This window comes from Schistocerca nitens, chromosome 1 (genome assembly GCF_023898315.1).
Source record: "Schistocerca nitens isolate TAMUIC-IGC-003100 chromosome 1, iqSchNite1.1, whole genome shotgun sequence".
In the NCBI taxonomy this organism is placed as follows: domain Eukaryota; kingdom Metazoa; phylum Arthropoda; class Insecta; order Orthoptera; family Acrididae; genus Schistocerca; species Schistocerca nitens.
In genome coordinates, this window is record NC_064614.1 from 306,134,852 (window position 1) to 306,158,541 (window position 23,690).

Sequence of the window (23,690 nt, forward strand, 5' to 3'; positions counted from 1 at the left end):
TAGGTGGAGACCCAATGTCACCTTACTCAGTGCGGCGAATTTAAATTTATGGGGGTGAACAAGCAGGATATTAAAAATGACAGACAGAAGCCCACACATCATTGGTTTGATTCGGTTTAACAAACCCAACAAACTCTCAAAGAACATGAACAGGAAAAGATTTGAAAACAAAATTAAAATCTTTTCCAATAGAAAAACGTTTATATTCATTCAATGAGTTTTAAGACTGATTGTAACATGAACCACAAGCATACCAGCTGCAATGTAATAAATGTATAAAATAGATATAAGATACAACAGTTGCAGTGTATAAAATATTTTGCAAGTGTGATTATAGTCCTATTATTTCTTATGTTTGCAAAAGCCATCACTGTGATATCTCCACATAATAAATGAAGATGGCAGCCACATGAATGCGAAAATTTTAAGTTCAGATGGATGCACGATCTGGCTGTGGACTTGAGAAGAATATCATCAGTAAACACACTGAGAAAGTCTACGTCATTACAATAGTAGACATTAATCAACTGTAGGTGTGATTTGTATGAGCACTGTACGGATCATGGTCTGTTGCCATACAAAGTGTAGAACAATGTAATATACATTCGTTAGAAGAAAAGTAAAAACTTACTTAACAAGTGTAATGTTTCCGAGTTTGTTTACATACAAGAGATCTAGAAAAGAAGATATTCCTTTTTCAGCAGCAATGATTCCCAAGATATCGAGAAGAAGCAGATATGATGAAGATGAATATGCATGTGGTCAACACTGAAGAGCCCTATGTCAAGACAATTTACAACCAAAGCAGAATAGGATAAACATGCTAACCGAAGGTTTGAATTCATATTTTAGCATTAAAAGCCAGCTGTATAAATCAATATATCACAGGTTAGTAAAATTCTTGTATCAAGCTGGATTCTACAAACCTTAATTGCATATTACTTTGCAATGAACTTTGATCAACTCTGAACAGCAAAATTTCATGGATCAAGCCAGGTTCATTTGCAGTCATCAGTTCAGAACATACTGATACTACAAAAGAACAGATTTTGTTTTACATTAATATAAGTTCCAAAGGTAGCAGGGGTAAAATACAGGAAGTGAAAGGCTATTTACAACTTGTACAGAAAACAGGCAGCCATTATAAGAGTCAAGGGCCATGGAAGGGAAGCTGTGGTAGAGAAATGAGTGAGACAGGGCTGTAGCCTATCCCCAATGTTATTCAATCTGCACACTGAGCAAGCAGTAAAGGAAACCAAAGAAAAATTTGGAGAAGGAATTAAAGTTCAGAGAAAAGAAATAAAAGCTTTTGAGGTTTGATGATGACACTATAATTCTTGCAGAGACAGTAAAAGACTTGGAAGAACAATTGAATGGAATGGACAGAGTCTTGAAAGGAGAATATATGCTGAACAACAACAAAAGCAAAACAAGGATAATGGAATGTAATCGGATTAAATCAGATGGTGCTGAGTGAATTAGATTAGGACATAAAGAGATGAAGTAGCAGATGAGTTTTGCTATCTGGGCAGCAAAATAGCTGACGACGGCCAAAGTAGAGAGGATATAAAATAGACTGTCAATGGCAAGAAAATCATTTACGAAGAAGAGAAATTTGTTAACATTTAGTATAGATTTAAGTATTGGGAAGCTTGTTTCTGAAAGCATTTGTCCTGAGAGTAGCCATGTATGGAAGTGAAACATGAATGATAAACATTTTAGACAAAAAGAGAATAGAAGCTTTAGAAATGTGGTGCTGCAGAAGAACGTTGGAGATTAGATTGGTAGATCATGTAACTAATGATGAGGTACTGAACAGACATGGGATAACAAGAAATTTGTGGCGCAACTTGATCGAAAGAAGAGAGAGGGTGATAGGGCACATCATGGGGTCACCAACTTAATTTTGGAGGGAAGTGTGCAGGAGGGTGGGAAGTGGGGTAAAATTGTAGAGGGAGACGAAGAGATGAATACAGTACATAGATTCAGAAGGATGTAGGTTGCAGTAGTTATTCAGAGATCGGCTCGCACAGGATAGAGTAAGATGGAGAGCCACATCAAACCCGTCTTCAGACTGAAGACCACAACACAAAACGCGTAAGTTTGAAAAAAAGGTAAACAAGAATCGTGTTCATGATGGGAAGTAAACATGTGAAAACACAATATTTCAAAATAGTTTATTTGATTTTTAATGTGATTAAGGAAATTTTGAGTGAAGTAAGTAATAAGTGCAGATAATAATTGCTCCTACAAAATTTCTTAGAGGTGGCTTATAATTATTGTGAAAAAGTTCAAAGGCTTTTTGTGGACCCATTGTGGCCGAGTGTGTGTGGTAGCGAAATTCTGACTATTTTCATGTAACGCTAAGTACATGGAGTTCAACAGCAGCCAATAACAAATGAAATCTCAAATAAAACTGCTCTCTACGCCCAAACACGAATAACAACATAATTTATATTAAATTCTACAGAAGTCAGTGGTTCAATACTAGACAATAATTTAATGAATAAATGTCCACATCATTAGCAGCAATCAACACCTGTCTGTGCATTGGTGAACTAAAATAGTAAGCACCTGTAAATCAGTTAGCGATGACATTGTCAGTCAATATGCAGAGAAAGTTGTGACTCAGTGGTTATGTGCTGGACAAAGCAGCCACAGGTTTACGATTTGATTCCTGGTTGGACCTAGGACACTCTTTCCCTTTCTTTCACCTATTTAAACTTTTGTCCACTGGGAATGCCACCTAACCTTGTGGCCAATGATCTGTGATACTTATTTTTGAAACATTTTCAGGAAACAAAGAGTCCAATTTGGAATGGTGCAACAATTTGTGTTGAAATTCAGATTTGCTAATGCCAGATGGCCCAATATTTTTAGCTGCCAGACAATGTATTGTATACAACATAGGTAAAAAATATAACTATGACATCACTATGTTTTGAACCCATTCCACCTAAATATCACTTGCTGTTTTCCTGGGGCTCAAGGTCACTGCAGTGGGCAGCATTTTTCGTGATAGAGCCTTAATAACAGAATTATACTGTTTCTTCTTGTTTACTTTACACATAACCAATTATTTTTAAGTATGTACTGAGGATGACAATGATTTCCAATGAGCACTCCGTATGTTTCACAATAGAGAAAAACGTTTCTCGAAATTAAACAATAAATGCTTTATACTGAGGTTTTGCCTAGATAAAAATACTGTTGGCTGTTACAGTTAGATTCTATGCTACAGTATGCTTACACAAGATGCTTATTGTATTCCATCTGTGGTTGAAGTACAATAACTGTTTGTGTACAGAGTCTGTGGCAGCTGTTTGAGAATGACAGACCTTGTTCAGAGTCTGTTACACATAGAACTTTTCATGAGACTACAGACTGATTGGTAGAAATGAACTGGTGATTTGATTAAGTGAAATCTGCAATTGACTTGCAGTGCTGCTTTAACTATGATACATCTGATATAAGAATAAATAAAAGTTTAAACTTTGATACAGCAGAACTTCATTGATTTGACCTTGGATGGTCTGACTCCCTCCTTAGTCCCACCCTCCCATTTCTGGTATTTGTTTATGTACATGGGCGACTATTTCAGTCAGCTCACCTTTGATACATGCAAAGTTCAATCAGTTTTATAATGAATTAACTTATTTCCAACTCAAACAGTAAGGATTATAGTGCACATATTTGTTTTATAAAACAGTGAATTTTCTTCTTACTTATTAAACATGTAAAACTAAATTATGGCACCAACTACAAGTAAACATGTGACACTGTCTTTAGCAGAGAACCTGAAAGTGCTTGAGAGATTGATAAAAGAGAGTGTCTTTGAAATACTGCAAGTGAAGTGTGGTTTGGCCTAACAACTGTTAACGACTGGAGGAAAAATAGGAAAACTCTTGAAAGTCATACAATGACGACCGATGATGAGGAAGGATTGAAAATTTGCAAGCCTCTAAAGAAGCCTAAAAGTGAAATTCTAAACAATTGTTTGTGGGTGTGGTATGAGCAGGAGAGAAGTAAAAACTCCGTTGTCTGGACCAATCATAAAAGAAAGGGCACTGATTTTATATGAACAATTAGATGGGTACAAGGAAAATGAAAAGTTTACAGTTAGTGAAGGCTGACTACATAGATGGAATAGGCATCATGACATTTGAAATGTAATTACTTCTGGCCAAAATATGTCTGCTGATGAAACAGCTGCAATGAATTTGTTCCGAACTTTGAAAACTTACTTAAAGACCTTAAGCTGACCGCTGACCCCTGATCATAATACATATAATACAGATTAATCTGGCTTAAACTATTAAACTATAAAATGCTCTCTCCAAGAACTCTTGCTGCACTAAATGAGCCTGTAACAGATACAAAACTTGCCCAAGACAGAATAATTATTGCTCTCTGTAGTAATGTTATCACAAGCTGCCATTGTTTGTGACCGGAAAAGTAAAATAATCAAGTGCAATGAAAAAACATTAACATGGCATCACAACCTGTACATGGCAAATTTTACAACCACTAGCTGAGCAAAGTCACTTCAGTGAGTGGATCAGTAAAGCTCACATTGACTGCACAATGGAAGAAAAATTAACAGATGACCGAATCACTGATGATGTAATTCAAACCACCAATGAGAATTAGAAAGATCACGATGATAACTAAGACAATGAATCTACAGACCGAGTATCAAATACAGATGCAAAATATTCAGTTCATTCAACAAAGTTCTGCATCTATCTCAACAGAAATTTTGTGGAGTAGGTAATCACAGAACTTTGCGGCAAAATCATGGCGCAGTTGTAGTCTGTTACTCAAATTGAACATTATGCACTATTTTTGTCCTGTTTAAGAACAAAACTTTTTTTATCATGGAGTTGTTAGACCTACACACACTGTAACAATATCTTACCACAGAGTACAGATGTATTTTACAGTACAGGCACTGCAGTACATTACACTTTGGTCATTCCAGGTCAAAAACCTGATTTGGGAACATTTTTCTTCTTCAACCCTCACCGATTTCGAAGCAATTTTACGTGAACATTCGCACATGTCCCCAACAAACACTGTACAGATTAATGTTTGTTGAAGTAATAATGGCCATGATATAGTAACTTCTTTGATTCAATATGTAACTTTGCACAGAGCGAGCGTGAATTGCTGGTTAATTTGAGCTCTTATATCTCAAGCAATAATTTGTCTAAAGAAATGAAATCTGGCCATTCTGTACAAATTTATGCGTTCTCTTAACAATAACAACGAAAAGAATTTTGGAAGCCATATACAGATAGAAAATTTTAGACAAAGTCGCCCAAAAAATTTCAAACTTTGCTTCTTATATGGAATGGCTACTAAAGGTATGACGAACGTGAAACTTCCTATGAAGTAACCTAACAACACACTGTTCTCAAATATAAAGTTTCATTTATGTACTACTCTCCAATACTGAAACTATTAGGGGCAAAGTTGAAGATTTTGTAAAAACTTAAAAAATGGGGTAATTCAACCCAATTTTGCAAAGAAACTACGTTCTATAAAACTTTCTGAACCAAGCTCATTGAAAAGACCATGGTCTTAATCACCAAGAAAAGTATATTTGATTATCCAATGTAAGCTAACAACACTAGATAATTTGAATTGAAGTTGGGGATGAAAATTGTGCCATGGGAAAAAATGTAAAGCTCGGCAGCCCAAGGATGTGGAATACAAATTTCATTCGTTTGCTGTTTGCCAATAACATGTAAATTTGTAGAAAAGGTGACGATTTTGGTGAAAAGTGAAAATAGTGTATATACAACACTTCTTTTGAAAATACAGTTTTCTATTAAAGCTTCAAAATCAGTCTTATTCAAAACATGTTCAAAGGACCCTCCTGAACTGTGGGTAAAATTTCGAACATGGGCTATCAATGTTACATAAACTGAAGCAAATTAGCCAGAAAAATCATGCTGTGAATAAAGTTGTAACTTATATGTCGTTGATTAAAGACATGATAAACATGAAACTTTGGACACAAGAACTTAGCAACATAAGGTTTCCCAGGGAGAATATGTCACATACTGCTTTCAAAATTTCTATAAAATAATTAAAATTTGATTTTCATACAAATTACAAAAATTAGATCACATTTAATTAAATTTTAGAAAATATGTTTTCAATACCTGATTTCAGACTAATCACAGTTGGAAAAAGCACATTTTTGAACATTGGGAAAATCACGTTCAGTTTTCCAATTAGCACCCACAATACCTAAAAATGAGACAAATTTGAGAGAAAAGTACCACAGCAAAAGACTACATTGCAGCAACCAGTTGTCCGTGTTTCGTTGGATGTGGTTTTTATTTTTTAACTGCCAGGTAAAATCTCACTATGTCGCATGCATGCATACCATGTCCATATTGACATTGTCAATACTGGTCCTAGAACATGAACCAGCAACCCCAATGCTGTAGAGGTCGTGCCAAATAGCTGTGCAACACCGGTCAGAGGTGAGCTGCTTCATTCAGGTCTCCAAGCATGTATTCTGCTTTGTTAATTTAGGCTCTAGAACCATTTGCTAAGTACCTTACCTACAATCCTCAAATTTGTAAGCCAGTGAGTTATCACACAGGCAGCAAGCAAATATAATATCAATTTTGTTTTTAAACTTACGAACATTGGAAATTATATTGTTCGAAATTTTTGAGCCTTTTTCTGGAAATTGAACTATCACCCAGATGATGATACTGAAATAACAGAGAGAGAGAGAGAGAGAGAGAGAGAGAGAGAGGAAATGAGGTGTTGTTCTGGTACAGAGAGAGAGAGAGAGAGAGAGAGAGAGAGAGAGAGGAAATGAGGTGTTGTTCTGGTACCCAACAAGCATCTTGTCTTTCAAGCCAATAAAATGAACGAGATGGGCCTTGAGGATGCACATATTTTATCACTGCATCATTTTGTTCCATTGATATGTCGATAATGTTCAATGTTGAGAAATTTAAAATCAAAATTTATACTACTTTTTGTTAACTGCCTAAGTGAGACATCTCCAGATTTGAGAATCGGAGATAACTACTTAGCAAATGGATTTGTAAGCAGACTGGTACCACCACAAGGCTTTGTGAAGCTGAATTAATGGACCAAATTACGGGATTGAGGGCCTGAATGAATAAACTCCCCCATGGCTGGTATCACACAGCTATTAGGATTAACAACTATGGCAATGTAGTTTCTGGCTTATGTTAGTGAACCAGTAGCGGCAACATCACCAGGGGCCAAACCAATATAGCCCTAGTGAGATATTACTTGTGAATTTAAAAATAAAAACCACATTAAATGAAGCATTGGATATGATGAAATTTTTTAATTTTTGCAAAAAAATCTAACTGATTTTTTAAGAATTTAGACAGCAGTACATGACTTATTTTTCAAGTTAATCATGCCTTTAATCAACAAGATTATCAGAAGCCAAAGTTAAATCCTTATTTGCACATGATTTTTTTGGCTTCTTTGCTCTAATTTATGTAGCATTGTTAGCCCAGCATGATTTTTCTGGCTACTTTGCCTCTAATTATGTGCAGTATTGTTAGCCCATGTGGCAAATTTTACCCTCTGTTTTGGGGATGCTTGAAACACAAAGTTTTGAAGCTTTAATACATTTCTGGCTTTCACTTCTCTTGCAGCTACCTATGTACGCATGCATTCACCTGTAGGCAGCAGGAACACAAATTGTTGTCAAGTGGTTACCACTGCAGGTTTTTATGTGGAAAAAGAGTAAGGGCCTTAAGACAATTTTGATCTTTGATAATTGTATTGATAAAAGCAGTGTTGAATATACACTATTCTCACCTTTCCATAAAAATCGGCCATCTTTTCAATGAATTTGCAAATTACTGGAAAATAAAAAGTGAATGAAATTTTGTATCTCTCAGCCCTGGGCTACCGAGCTATTGCGTATTAAGTTTCATGTCCAACATCCGCAACCCAAGCTAACATTTTATTTATTTATTTATTTTTTTTTCCATGCCACGATTTTTGCATCCAGCTTTGATTCAAATTATCTAGCATTCTTAGCCTCCATTGGATAATCAAAAAACGTTTTGCATCACCCTGGTTTCCAGAACTCCTGAAGACTGTGGATATTGTATAACACACACAGTCCCTTTGATTGTTCAGAGATGTCACTGAACTCGCTCAAGATATAAACAACCATGCATGAGCAGCACCTATTATACAGAGGGGATCCGACAGCCGATCAGCTCCAGTCATTCCACCAGGAAGGAGGTACACTGCTCGTGTTGTCTGTAGTTCAATCATGCCTACAGGATCAATATTGCGGTTTGATCACATCTCCATTGGTACTTTGTGCCAGGAAGGGCTTTCGACAAGGGAAGTGTTCAGGTGTCTCAGAGTGAACCAAAGCAATGTTTTCGGACATGGAGGAAATACAGAGAGACAGGAACTGTCTATGACATGCCTCGCTCAGGCCGCCCAAGGGCTGCGGCTGCAGTGCATGACCGCTACCTACGGATTATGACTTTGAGGAACCCTGACAGCAACGCCACCATGTTGAATAATGCTTTCATGCAACCACAGGACGTCGTGTTATGACTCAAACTGTGCGCAATAGGCTGCATGATGGTCAACTTTACTCCTAACGTCCATCTTTGGAACCACGACACCATGCAGAACAACATGCCGAAGGAACCACTCAGGATTGGCCCATACAATTGTCGGAGACGTGTTTGGAGGCAACCCGGTCAGGCTGAACACCTTAGACACACTGTCCAGCGAGTGCAGCAACGTGGAGGTTCCCTGCTGTTTTGGGGTGGCATTAAGTGGGCTGACATGCGCCACTGGTGGTGGTCACGGAAGGTGCTGTAACGGCTGCATGATACGTGAATGCCATCCTCCGACCGATAGTGCAACCATATCGGCAGCATACTGGCAAGGCATTTGTCTTCATGGACGACACTTCATGCCCCCGTCGTGCACATCTTGTCAATGAATTTCTTCAGGATATCTAGAGTGGCCAGCATGTTCTCCAGACATGAACCCTATCGAACATGCCTGGGATAGATTGAAAAGGACTGTTTATGGACGACGTGACCCACCAACCACTCTGAGGATTCTGCACCGAATCGCCGTTGAGGAGTGGGACAATATGGACCAACAGTGCCTTGATGAACTAGTGGTTAGTATGCCACGACGAATACAGGCATGCACCAATGTAAGAGGATGTACTACTGGGTATTAGAAATACCGATGTCTACAGCAATCTGGACCCACCACCTCTGAAGGCCTCACTGTATAGTGGAACAACGTGCAATGTGTGGTTTTGATGTGCAATAAAAAAGGTGGAAATGATGTTTATGTTGATCTCTCTTCCAATTTTCTGGACAGGTTCCGAAACTCTCAGAACTGAGGTGATGTAAAACTTTTTTGATGTGTGTACTTTTGTTTTGATGGTTAAAACATGGTCTTTCTAATGCGCTCAGTTTGGAAAGTTTTATAGAACAGTTTTTTGTGAAATCAGGTTCAAAATAATTCATTTTCGACCTTTTTACAGACTCTTCTACTTTGCACAATTATTAATTGGAATGTGGTACATAAATGAAACAGTATTTGAGAAAATTATGTCATTCGATAACTACATGTTAAGTTTCATGTTCTTCATACCTTTAGTCCCTGAGACATAAAAAAACCATCTATGAAACTCCTTCAGGTGCAGATTTTTTGAGAGATTTAGTTTAAAACTTTCTGGCTGCATATGCCTCTTAAAATTCCTTTCATTTTTATTCTTAAGAGAATGAATAAAGTTGTACCAAATGGCCAAATTTCATTTCTTTAGACAAAATACTGCCCTAGACATACAGCTCAAATTCACCAGAAATTCACACTCGCTCTGCACAAAGTTGCGCATCGAGTCAAACAAGTGACTATATCTTGGCCAATATTGCTTCAACAAATCTTAAACTTGACCAATGATTAATGCACATAAAATTTCAGACAAATTCATGATGGTCGAGCACGGAAGCCTGGATGAATTGAGATGGACTGGCCCACTTTGTGTAGGATTTTTTAGTGTTGACTTTTAGTTTTGTTACTGCGTTCACGTGGAACAATATTTCAGACAGTATTTCCAGTTGAAAACTAAAGTTGCACAAGCAGTAGCTTCTAATATGTTGCTGGGAGCTTGTGGGCAGTGTTTGCACCAAGGAAGACCAAAATTGTATTAAGGCCCTTACACTTTTTCCACATAAAAAGCTGCACTGTTAACCACTTGACAACAATTTCTGTTGCTGCTGCCTAAAGGTGAAAGCATGCATACATACATACATATGTAGCTGCAAGAGAAGTGAAAGCCAGAAATGTGAAGTTGTGTTGTTGTCTTCAGTCCCGAGACTGGTTTGATGCAGCTCTCCATGCTAACCTATGCTGTGCAAGCTTCTTCATCTCCCAGTACTTACTGCAACCTACATTCTTCTGAATCTGCTTAGTGTAGATTAGATTAGATTAGATTAGTTTTCGTTCCATAGATCCGTGCTGAGGAGATCCTCGTGGACGTGGTTCATGTCAATTTTTTTTTTTTTTAGCTGAAATAACAATACTAATGGTATGAATATATACAATACATCATTTGTTTCTATTAAAAAATTTGTCAATGGAGTAGAAGGAGTTGGCCACTAGTAAGTCTTTCAGGCTTCTTTTAAACTGATCTTTATTTGTAACTAAATTTTTTTATGTTTACCGGCAAATTATTGAAGATGAGTGTTCCTGAGTAGTGGACCCCTTTTTGAACTAAAGTGCTTTTAAGTCCTTGTGCAGATCAGTTTTGTTCCTGGTATTGTATCTACGAACTGAGCTGTTTGTTGGAAAAAGAGATATATTACTTAGGACAAATTTCATTAAGGAGTAAATATACTGAGAGGCAGTGGTTAGTATACCCAGTTCTTTGAAGAGGTTTCTACATGACGTCCGTGAATTTACTCCACAAATAATACGTATTACACGCTTTTGGACTCTGAAAACTTTTGTTTGACTTGAAGAGTTACCCCAAAATACTATACCGTATGACATTATGGAATGAAAGAAGGCAAAGTATGCAAGCTTTTTCATTTTTATGTCGCCTATGTCTGCTAACACTCGAATTGCAAATACAGATTTGTTAAGGCGTTTCTGCAGTTCTGTGGTGTGCTCCTCCCAACTGAATTTATTATCAAGTTGTAATCCCAGGAATTTAAGACTGTCAACCTCTTCTATCTGCTCTTCTTCATACTTTATGCATGTGCTGGGTGGAAACCTCTTACAGGTTCTGAATTGCATGTAGTGAGTCTTTTCAAAGTTTAATGTCAATGAGTTGGCTTTAAACCATTTATTAATATCCATGAAAATATCATTAGCAGATCTTTCTAGAAATACACTCGACATACTATTTATTGCAATACTTGTGTCATCTGCAAACAAAACGAACTCTGCTTCTGGCAGTGTAACTGATGAGAGATCATTAATGTACACAAGAAAAAGCAATGGCCCTAAGATGGATCCTTGTGGGACACCACATGTAATTTCTTCCCATTCTGATGATGACTGATGACTTAATTCACTAGTCCCCTGCACTGACACCCTTTGTTTCCTGTTAGTGAGGTATGACTTGAACCATTTTGCAGCACTGCCCGTGACACCACAGAATTCTAATTTATTTAAAAGGATGTTGTGGTTCACACAATCAAATGACTTTGACATATCACTTGTTATTTAATGAATTAAGTACATTTTCACTGTAGGTGTAAATAGCCTTCTCGATATCAGAACCCTTCAGAAATCCAAACTGTGTTCTTGATAATATGTTATTTGTGGTCAGATGGTTGAGCAGCTGCCTGTACATTACTTTTCCTAAAATTTTTGAGAATGCTGGCAAAAGTGAAATCGGTCTGTAGTTTGATGATATCTCTTTATCCCCTTTCTTGAACAGAGGCTTAAGGGGAGTTGGAATGCCGGAAAATGGAAAAAATTCACATTTTCAGTTTTTAACCTTATAACTTAATTTGAAATTTTCTGCTTAAAATGGTGCAAAATTTGTTAAGAAATTCCAATTGGAAGTATTTTTATTTAATTTTTCAAAATTACATGTGCGCCCAGCAAAGTTACCCATCTTGTGATTTGTACACATTTAAATCTTCGCATTTCCGAAAACATTACATATAGAAGGCTGTGGATTTCACTCTTCAGTTGTAGAATCTTTGATCCTTCCATAGGTACCATTGTTTTTACGACTAGCTGTGTTTATTGTTCAGTTTTTGATCTGTGAGTGTTTGTTTTGAGCCTCGAGTTTAGTTTGTCGCTCATTTGGAGTTTGTTATCTGTCTTGTTTTGACTTTCAGTGGTGAGTGCGTAGTTTCTACGATGCCTAGGAGTGCATCATTATTTAAAAAGCGAAAGTTTCGCGGTAATAGATTTACAAATAACGTTTGTTCAAGTGATTCTGCTTCAGCACCTGTTGATGCTGGTGAAAGTTCTGACGTTTGTACAGCTGAGATGTGTGAAGGAGACACGCCCACCAGTGCATCAAAAAAGAAGTTATCAAACTGTGCAAGTGAAATTACAGATGAAGCTTCTAATGAACAATATGTTTTAGTCGACTTTCCTGTTTTTACTGAGTTTATGAAGAAATGTTTGTGTTGTAATCTTTGTGGAGGTTCTTTTGATATGAACATAACAAACTCTATAGGACTTTCCTGCAAAATTGCTATAGTTTGTGCCAGTTGTGAAAATGAGACCTGTTTTTGGAGCTCTAAAACATGCAGTAGCAATTTGTTTGAGAGTAATATCAGGCTAATGTATGCAATGAGAGCAATTGGTAAAGGACATACTGCTGCTCAAACATTTTGTGCCATAATGAATCTTCCACCTCCACCTGCTAAAATTGACAATTACACTGAAGTGATAGGAGATGCTGTTCAGTCTGTAGCAGATTTATCAATGAAAGCTGCTGCCAGTGAAGCAAAATATATAAATGAAGGAAACCCAGATATCCCTGTTGCTTTTGATGGAACCTGGCAGAAAAGGGGTCACACATCCAAAAATGCTGTTGCTACTGTTACTAGTGTGGACAGCGGTAAAGTTTTGGACTATGAAGTGCTCACTAAACATTGTTACCATTGTGCATCTGGTAAGAAAGAAGCAGCTCACATATGTAGCAAGAATTATGAAGGTACGAGTGGAGGCATGGAGGCTGCCGCTGCTGTGAAAATGTTTAGCAGATCAGAAAAAGAACGGGGAGTATTTTACACAAAATTCCTTGGAGATGGGGACTCCAAGGCATACAAAAGTGTTACAGAATCCATGCCATATGTCAATAAGACAATAACTAAACTAGAATGTGTCGGTCATGTTCAGAAACGAATGGGCACTCGTCTAAGGAAACTGAAACAGAATCTGAAGGACAAAATTTTGTCAGATGGTAAAACCATTAGAGGTCGCCTGTCAGATAAAATTATAAATGAATTACAACAATACTATGGTATGGCAATAAGAAATAATGCAAATAATTTGCAGGAAATGAGACAAGCTGTATGGGCCACATATTTACATCGATCATCAACTGATGATAATCCTCAACATTTTGCTTGTCCAGATGGTCCTCAGTCATGGTGCAATTATAGAAAATCTCAAGCTACTGGGGATCCTTATCACCATAAAAATTATATTCCATTGGCTGTTATGGAAGTAATTAAACCAATATATAGAGACTTGGGGCATCCTGATCTTCTGCGAAAATGTCTTCATGGTTGTACCCAGAATCAAAACGAGTCGTTCAACAACCTCATTTGGACTCGTGTACCTAAGAATGTATTTGTTGGGATAAAAACATTGAAATGGGGAGTCAGTGATGCTGTTATTTCATTCAATGATGGTCATATGGGTAGGCTAAAGGTCATGGCAAGGCTCGGCATTGCTCCTGGTATCAACACCATCAGAGGTCTTCAGCTTCTGGACAGCGTGCGAGTAAGGAAGGCTCAGTATGCAGCTGAATTTAATACAAAAAAAGCAAGGGCAGCAAGGAGAAGAAAGCTTCTAGGTGAAGAAGAAGAACTAGAAGATGACCCTGATTACTCTGCTGGACACTTTTGATAATAGAATAAAAGGTATTTGTGAATTTTCATAATAAATTACTTTAATCGCATTTTCTGGCATTTGACATTTTTAGTGTTACATGTACCTTTATCTCATAAACCACTCAACCAACAACATTCAAATTTTCAGAAATGCTGCAAAACAGTTCAAAGAGGCCACTGAACTAGAATCATGACAAGAACTGGCTTATTCTCTGAACTAGGGAAGTTTATGTTATACTTTTTCCAATAAAAAATGGCTTAATGGTAAAAAATTCATAAATACTATACCAACAAAAAGAAAACATTGGTTCTAGTTCAGTGGGCTCACAATATATGCTGAAAACCTCTGCCAGAATTTCAAAGTTCTGAAGATAATAGTTCCAAAGAAAAAGGTACACAAAGTTAGCAAATTTAACATTGGCGAGATAGGGCATTCCAACTCCCCTTAACATCTGCATATTTTAGCCAGTCAGGAAATGTCCCAGTTATAATTGACTGGTTACACAAGTAACTTAGAATTGTACTAAACTCACAAGAACATGCTTTAATTAACTTTGTTGATATTTCATCGTACCCACTAGAATGCTTTGTTTTTAAATATTTTATTATGGACATTATTTCTTTTGGTGAAGTGAGTGATATATTCATGTACTTGAAGCTATTTGTGAAGGCTAGTTTCAGATATTCAAGGGCATTATTTACCGATCCTGAAAGTCCCATGCTATCAGTAATGGATATAAAGTACTTGTTAAATAGATTTGCCACAATATGCCCATCAGTTACTAATGTGTCATCTACCCTTAGTGCTATTTGCTCCTGTTCCTTTCCGGTTCTACCAGTCTGCTCTTTCACTATATCCCATATTGTTTTTATTTTGTTCCCTGACATTGCTATCTTCTTCTCGTAGTGCATTTGTTTAGACATCTGAATTACTTTTTTAAATATATCTAAAATGTTAAATGTTAAATGTTTTACAGTATTCCCTGTATTTAGCTAAATCATCAGCATTGGAGCTATTCTTGGTCGACAGATACATTTTCCTTTTTGTCTTACAGAAAATCTTTATTCCTTGTGTAATCCATGGTTTTATTATAGACTTCTGTTTAATTTGAGTAACTTTTAGAGGAAAACAGTTTTCACACATGGTACTGACATTGTTCATGAATGTGTTATATTTTTCATTCATGTCATGACCACTATAAACATCTTTCCAGTTCATATCTTTGAGCAGTTTTCTAAAACACTCAATTTTTGGTTGATTGACTACTCTCCTGTACTCAGATTTAGCAGTCTTGATAATCTGCTTAGAATTTACATCTAAAACAAGGAGTTGCATGTCATGATCTGATAGTCCATTTATAACAGGTTTTATGATATGATTTTGTTCCTTTGATTTGTCTATAAAAATGTTATCAATGGCTGTCCTTGAGGATTTAGTGATCCTAGTTGGAAAGTTTACAGTGTGAGTTAGATTGAAAGACAACATTACTAACTGCAGTGAATGTTTACTGGAAGATTGCATTAGAAAATCTGTATTAAAGTCACCAGCAATCAAAATTTCTTTGTTTCTTCCTGTTAAATAACCCAAAAGAGCTTCTAGATGATCTAAGAATAGATTATAATTTCCTGCAGGTGCTCGGTAAATAGTTATTATTATATAGGATCTGTTATGGAACTCTACTTCTGTTGCACATGCTTCTAGATGCTGCTCTAAACAGAATTTATTAATGTCAATGTTCTTGAATTTATGGCAGTTTTTGATAAATGTGGCAACTCCTCCTCCATCCATATCTACTCTGCAGAAGTAGGAAGCTAGCTTAAATCCTGAAATGTCTAACATATCTATATCAGTGGTCACTTGATGTTCAGAGAGGCAGATTATGTCAATTTGGTTAGATGAATTCATTTCATCGATACAAATGAGTAGTTCATCAACTTTAATTCTAAGTCCCGGAATGTTCTGGTGTAATAAAGATAACTGATACTGCATACTAATGGGATTGTAACTGCTTTGGCGAAGATGAACTGGCAGTTTCTGATTACTTTCTGTTAAACACTGTTTAAATGGAGGCTGTATGATAAAATCTGACTCCTGTTCATCTGTTTTCTCAAACTGAGTGTGTCTGCCAATCTCTCTTAAAACTCGTTTTCTTTCCCCCTTCCCTATCTTGAAAAAGGCATCCCTCTGACACCTGTGACCACTGGTATTTTACCACTTGTGCCAGTGTCCCCCCTTACGTTTTCTGCAATCAACCTAGACAGGTTTCCCTTCCCTTTCCTATTGAGGTGAAGACCATGCCTAGTGTAGTCCCACCTATCGATAGCATCTACAGGAATCAAACCAATATGGGACCCTATATCCGTCCTGAGCAGCCACTCTAACTACAAGTTCACCCTCCCTACGGAAGAGTTCAAATGAGGCCGATCATGGCGTCTCAACACAGACACAAATCCCACACTCGTATGCTTCATTGCTGATGCTATCTTCACCAGGTCACTCTCTATGGAATATTCAGTCTCTTCCAATGCTATTTCCCGGACCACCCACTATAACCACGGCATCCTCCTTTATGAAATTCTTGCATAAAGCACCTACACCCTCTATTACCTGACCCAGATCTGCACTAGGCTTGAAAAAGTTTGTGACCTGGTACTCTGGACCTAGATTTTCCTGCAGTAGTTGGCCAACACCTCTACCATGGGAACTACCTAACAACAGAACTTTCTTTCTCTTTACAAATTTCCCTACCTTTTTCAAGTCCTCATATCTTGGTCTCCCTCTACGATTTTTACCCTCCATGCTGCCCTACAATGCTAAATTTGTGATCCCTAGATGCCTCAGAACATGTCCTACCAACTGGTCCCTTCTACTTGTCAAGTTGTGCCACAAACTCCTCCCCAATTCTATCCAATACCTCCTCATTAGTTATGTGATCTACCCATCTAATCTTCAGCATTCTTCTGTACCACCACATTTCGAAAGCTTCTATTCTCTTCTTGTCCAAACTAGTTATCGTCCATGTTTCACTTCCATACATGGCTGCACGCCACACAAATATGTTCAGAAACAACTTCCTGACATTTAAAACTATACTCTATGTTAACAAATTTCTCATCTTCAGAAAAGCTTCCCTTGCTATTTCCAGTCTACATTTTATATCTTCTCTACTTCGATCATCATCAGTTTTTTGCTCCCCAAATAGCGAAACTCCTTTACTACGTTAAGTGTCTCATTTTCTAATCTAATTCCCTCAGCATACCTAACTTAATTCGACTACATTCCATTACCCTCATTTTGCTTTTGTTGCTGTTCATCTTATATCCTCCTTTCAAGACAATGTCCATTCTGTTCAACCGCTCTTCCAAGTCCTTTGCGTCTGTAACAGAATTACAATGTCATCGGCGAACATTAACGTTTTTAATTCTTCTCCATGGAGTTTAATACCTACTCCGAATGTTTCTTTTTTGTTTCCTTCACTGCTTGCTCAATATACAGATTGAATAACATTGGGGATAGGCTACAACCCTGTCTCACTCCCTTCCCAACCACTGCTTCCCTTTCATGCCCCTCGACTCTTGTAACTGCCACCTGGTTTCTGTACAAATTGCAAATAGCCTTTCGCTCCCTGTATTTTACACCTGCAACCTTCAGATGTTGAAAGAGAGTATTCCAGTCAACACTGTCAAAAGCTTTCGCTAAGTCTACAAATGCTAGAGACGTAGGTTTGCCTTTCGTTAATCTATTTTCTAAGATAAGTCGTAGGGTCAGTATTGCCTCATGTTTTCCAACATTTCTATGGAATCCAAACTGATCTTCCCCGATGTCGGCTTCTACCAGTTTTTCCATTTGTCTGTAAAGAATTCGCGTTAGTATTTTGAAGCTGTGACTTATTAAACTGATAGTGTGGTAATTTTCACAGCTGTCAACACCTGCTTTCTTTGGGATTGGAATTATTATATTATTCTTGAAGTCTGAGGGTATTTAGCCTGTCTCATACATCTTGCTCACCAGATGGTAGAGTTTTGTCAGGACTGGCTCTCCCAAGGCCGTCAGTAGTTCTATTGGAATGTTGTCTACTCCCGGGGCCTTGTTTTGACTCAGGTCTTTCAGTGCTCTGTCAAACTCTTCACGCAGTATCGTATCTCCTGTTTCATCTTCAACTACATCCTCTTCCATTTCCATAATATTGTCCTCAAGTACATTGCCATTGTATAGACCCTCTATATACTACTTCCACCTTTCTGCTTTCCATTCTTTGCTTAAAACTGGGTTTCCATCTGAGCTCTAGATATTCATCGAAGTGGTTCTCTTTTCTCCAAAGGTGTCTTTAATTTTCCTGTAGGCAGTACCTATCTTACCGCTAGTGAGATAAGCCTCAACATCCTTACATTTGTCCTCTAGCCATCCCTGCTTAGCCATTTTGCACTTCCTGTCGATCTCATTTTTGAGATGTTTGTATTCCTTTTTGCCTGCTTCATTTACTGCTTTTTTATATTGTCTCCTTTCATCAATTAAATTCAATATTTCTTCTGTAACCCAAGGATTTCTTCTAGCCTTCGTCTTTTTACCTACTTGATCCTCTGCTGCCTTCACCACTTCATCCCTTAGAGCTACCCATTCTTCTCCTACTGAACTTCTTTCCCCCATTCCTGTCAATTGTTCCCTTCTCATCTCAAATTCCCAACTTTTTGCAGTTTCTTCAGTTTAAATCTACAGGTCATAACCAATAGATTGTGGTCAGTCCACATCTGCTCCTGGAAATGTCTTACAATTTAAAGCCTGGTTCCTAAATCTCTGTCTTACCATTCTATAATCTATCTGATACCTTCTAGTATCTCCAGGATTCCTCCATGTATACAACCTTCTTTTATGATTCTTGAACGAAGTGTTAGCTATGATTAAGTTATGCTCTGTACAAAATTCTACCAGGCGGCTTCCTCTTTAACTTCTTACCCCCAATCCATATTCACCTACTGTTTCCTTTTCTCCCTTTTCCTACTCTCGAATTCCAGTCACCCGTGACTATTAAATTTTCATCTCCCTTCACTACCTGAATAATTTCTTTTATCTCATCATACATTTCATCAATTTCTTCATCATCTGCAGAGCTAGTTGGCATATAAACTTGTACTACTGTAGTAGGCGTGGGATTCGTGTCTATCTTGGCCACGATAATGCGTTCACTATGCTGTTTGTAGTAGCTTACCCGCATTCCTATTTTTTTATTCATTATTAAATCTAATCCTGCATTACCCCTATTTGATTTTGTATTTATAACCCTGTATTCACCTGACCAGAAGTCTTGTTCCTCCTGCCACTGAACTTCACAATTCCCACTATATCTAACTTTAACCTATCCATTTCCTTTTTAAATTTTCTAACCTACCTGTCCAATTAAGGGATCTGACATTCCACGCTCCAATCCGTAGAACACCAGTTTTCTTTCTCCTGATAACGGCGTCCTCTTGAGTAGCCCCCGCTCGGAGATCCGAATGGGGGACTATTTTACCTCCGGAATATTTTACCCAAGAGGACACCATCATCATTTAACCATACAGTAAAGCTGGATGCCCTCGGGAAAAATTACGGCTGTAGTTTCCCCTTGCTTTCAGCCGTTCACAGTACCAGCACCCAGCACAGCAAGGCCGTTTTGGTTAGTGTTACAAGGCCAGATCAGTCAATCATCCAGACTGTTGGCTCTGCAACTACTGAAAAGGCTGCTGCCCCTCTTCAGGAACCACACGTTTGTCTGGCCTCTCAACAGATACCCCTCTGTTGTGCTTGCACCTACGGTATGGCCGTCTGTACCGCTGAGGCACGCAAGCCTCCCCACCAACGGCAAGGTCCATGGTTCATGGGGAGGTGGGGACAATTATATGATCAGCAATTATACGATCTTTAAAGTGTGCCTATGTGCCACCTACAGGTATCAATTACATGTCCTTATATTTATTTTTAATAACCTTATTTAACTACTTCAATAAATTTAAAAGTTTGAGGCAGCAACTTTGCAGTCACACAATGTCACTACCACAATGAAAACGTTATCTTTAATACAAATTTTACTACATTACATAACAGGTGTCAATTTTATCATATCAATAATGCAGACTCATCATTTGTGTGTAAGAAGTTTTTCTTATTCACTGTTTGACTTTGGAGGTGTTAAGACAATTTAACAAACATAAGATACATAATGATTTCTGTCCACAAACCTGTCACATAGCTTCAATATTCAGTAAGAAATATATGTAATGTTCCAACTTACCTGCTAAAATCTGGCCAACATTCCCTTGTGGTTTTGCACTTGATACAATTTTTCTGCGTTTTGATGGCATTCCTGAAAGGTAAGCATCACTGAAAGGTGCCTGTGAATTCTGTTTCCTCTGCCTCTGAGTATCACGTGTTATAATAGGCACCCAATCCTGCAAAAGTTGAAACATTTATCAGTAGTGTAGTAGAACTGCTAATGGAGAGCCAAATATGTCTCGTCAAATGAAATGTATAGACCATTCAAAAAGCTTACAGAAGGCAAAACATTATGCCACGTTTCTGCGCCTATCACAACATCTGGAAGTGTTTCTGAATCCATTATGAGATTTGTAGGGGACTGAACAACATCTGTCTCTGACTCAGAAAAGCTTTGAGTTTCCAAGGTCAAAGAGCCATTTACTGTTGGTGTATCTGAATCAGTTTCCATTGGCTACAACCAAAAGAAAACACAATGAAAGTAAGTATGTGAGTTCAGTAAAAACTTAATGGCTGATAATGGTATTTAAAATTGAAAAATATGTAGGAGTTTAATAACATTCTAACAAAATCATTACACACTTCGGATCATGCAAACTATGAACTCATCTCAGTTCATGTTTAAAAATTATTCTTATTTATTGCAAGAACAAAGTTTTACGAGATCATACAACCGTGTTTCTGTTCCCCCCATAAATATAACATACATTCAAAACAAAATGAGCCAGAAGGCTGTAAAATGAAAACTGATGAAACAATCCTAAAGTCATTGCTCACAGAAGGAGGTGTGGTCTCTGTATGAGTGCAGAGGTCCTTAACTCGCCTCTAGTTGAACACAGGCAATTATCCACATGATTACAGAATGAGCATGTGCATTCATCAACTGTCCATTTTACGTAGACATGCTGAAAAGCAGTGAAATGGAGGCTTCAAAAGAAGAGCAGAGGTGTGTAATGGGGAAGGAGTGCGGGGAACAGAAATTTACCAAAGAATGGTCCATGTGTATGGAGAGCAATGCATGTTAATTGCAAGGGTCAAGAAATGGCAGAAGTGATTTATGAAAGGATTGATGTTGTTGGCCGAAGATGGACTGCCTGGAACAACACACCACAATAACGATGCCATTGTCCAGAAGGTGGATTCTCTCATTATTCGAGACCAGAAAGTTACAGTAGCAGCCATTGTCACAGAGTCAGATTCAGCATCAGAAATGCCATCATTAAGCACAGACTGAAATTTCACAAAGTCTGCGCCCAATGGTGTCATGCAGTAGTAGCTGACAGAGACAGACGCAGCAACAGGAAAGTAACCGCTTTTGTGACATTTACGAGTTCCTAACCAGGAGCGAATTTTATTGTATAATCTGTGTCCTTTAATAGTTTAGTTTCTTGAGTTTCTGTGTGTAAATTTAATATCTAATAGCCACAGTTATAGAGTTTTCGTTTGCGTCGGAAAGTAAACCAATTTCGTGACATATTACAAGTTCCTAATCAGGGGCGACTTATTTAGTTTCACCTGAGTGCTTTGGTAGTTAGGTTTCTGAATACCTGTGTATTGATCTAAATTATTAGACACAGTTCCTTCTATTTCGTCAGGGTCTACAGTAGAGTTGCGCAGCACGTGTCGATAGTTTAGTTCTCCATGATCTTTAGTATGGACAGGGACTGCAATTGTTGTGTGTGGATGTGAGCCGAGTTGGTGACACTTCGCTCTCAATGTCTTTGGTTACACAGCTTGAGGCTGAAGTGCATGGGAACCACTGTTTTAGGCCGGCCGTGCGGATCCAACAGATGACCAGCACGTCTGAGTCCTCGAACTGTTCTTCAGCGGTGGCCACCCAGTTACTGCTCGCACTGAGGTTGACCCCTCACCTCTGTGGTCGAGTGGGAGGTCGCACCGGGGTGAAGCAGGCGGTGAAAGACTTCCCAGGTGGCCGCACATAAGGCCTCCCCAGTTGATCTGACTAACAGGTTACAGGTGCTGTCTGTGGCTGACACTGTTGCCGAGCCAGATGCTGTCACCTGTCCTGTTTCAGAGGAAACCACTCAGCCTGCAAGATCCGGGCAATCACAAAGAGTGGGATTACTGGTAGTTGGGAGCTCCAACGTTAGGCGCATTATGGGGGCCCTTATGGACTTGGCCGACAAGAAGGGAAAGAAAACCAATGTGCACTCCGTGTGCAATTTTGGTGGAGTCATTCCAGATGTGGAAAGGGTCCTCCCTGATGCTATGAAGAGCAAAGGGTGCAGCCCCAACTACAGGTGGTTGCTCACGTTGGTACCAATGATGTGTGTCACTTTGGATCAGAAGAGATTCTCTCTGGTTTTGAGAGGCTAACAGAAGTGGTAAAGGCTGCCAGTCTTGCTTGCAAGATGAAAGCAGAGCTGACCATTTGCAGCATAGTCGACAGGACCGATTGCAGACCTCTGGTACAGAGCCGAGTGAAGGGTCTGAATCAGAGGCTCAGACGGTTCTGCGACTGTGTAGGCTGCAGACTTCTCGACTTGCACCAAAGGGTGGTTGGGTTTCGGGTTCCGCTAAGTAAGTCAGGTGTCCACTACACGCAGGAGGCAGCTACACGGGTAGCATGAGCTGTGTGGCGTGGACTGGGCAGTTTTTTAGGTTAGAGGGTCTCTGGAAAACAAAAGAAGGGCCTTAGCCTCAAAGGGTGCAGGCTGAACACAGGAATAATGTAGATACAGGAACCATTGGTATAACAGTTGTAAATTGCCGTAGCTGTGTTGGGAAAGTACCAGAGCTCCAAGCGCTAATAGAAAGCACTGATGCTCTAATTGTCATAGGCACTGAAAGCCGGCTATAAGCTCAGCCGAAATTTTTGTGAAGAACCTAACGGTGTTCCGAAAGGATAGGCTAAACACGGTTGGCGGTGCCGTGTTTGTTGCTGTAAGTAGTAGTTTAACTTGTCGCTAAATTGAAGTGAGTTAGTACGGGCAGAGGTCATTGTTGATAACTGGAACAAAATAATAATAGGATCTTTTTACCGACCTCCCAATTCAGATGATACATTTGCTGAAAGGTTCAAAGAAAACTTGAGTTTGATTTCAAACACGTACCAGACTCATACGATAATAGTTGGTGGTGACTTTCATTTACCCTCGATATGTTCGTGAAAATACATGTTTAATTCTGAAGGTACGCATAAAATATCATCCGAAATTTTGCTAAATGCATTCTCTGAAAATTATTTCGAGCAGTTAGTTCATGAGCCCACGCGAATAGTAAACGGTTGTGAAAACACACCTGACCTCTTAGCAACAAAAAATCTTGAATTAATAACGAGCACGAAAACCGATACAGGGGTTAATGAACACAGGGTT

General features: G+C 38.4%; 1 protein-coding gene across 7 annotated transcripts in view; it reads right to left on the reverse strand.

Annotated features, from left to right (window-relative positions):
* Nucleotides 1–23,690, reverse strand: part of LOC126248448 (large proline-rich protein BAG6) — a 250,397-nt gene that overhangs the window by 20,198 nt on the left and 206,509 nt on the right. For all 7 annotated transcript variants that reach the window (XM_049949481.1, XM_049949489.1, XM_049949436.1 and 4 more), the window contains 2 exons: nt 20,630–20,806; nt 20,372–20,528 (listed from right to left, as the gene is read on the reverse strand). In XM_049949481.1, coding sequence (XP_049805438.1) covers nt 20,372–20,528; nt 20,630–20,806 — 334 coding nt within the window. The remainder of the gene's footprint in view (nt 1–20,371; nt 20,529–20,629; nt 20,807–23,690) is intronic.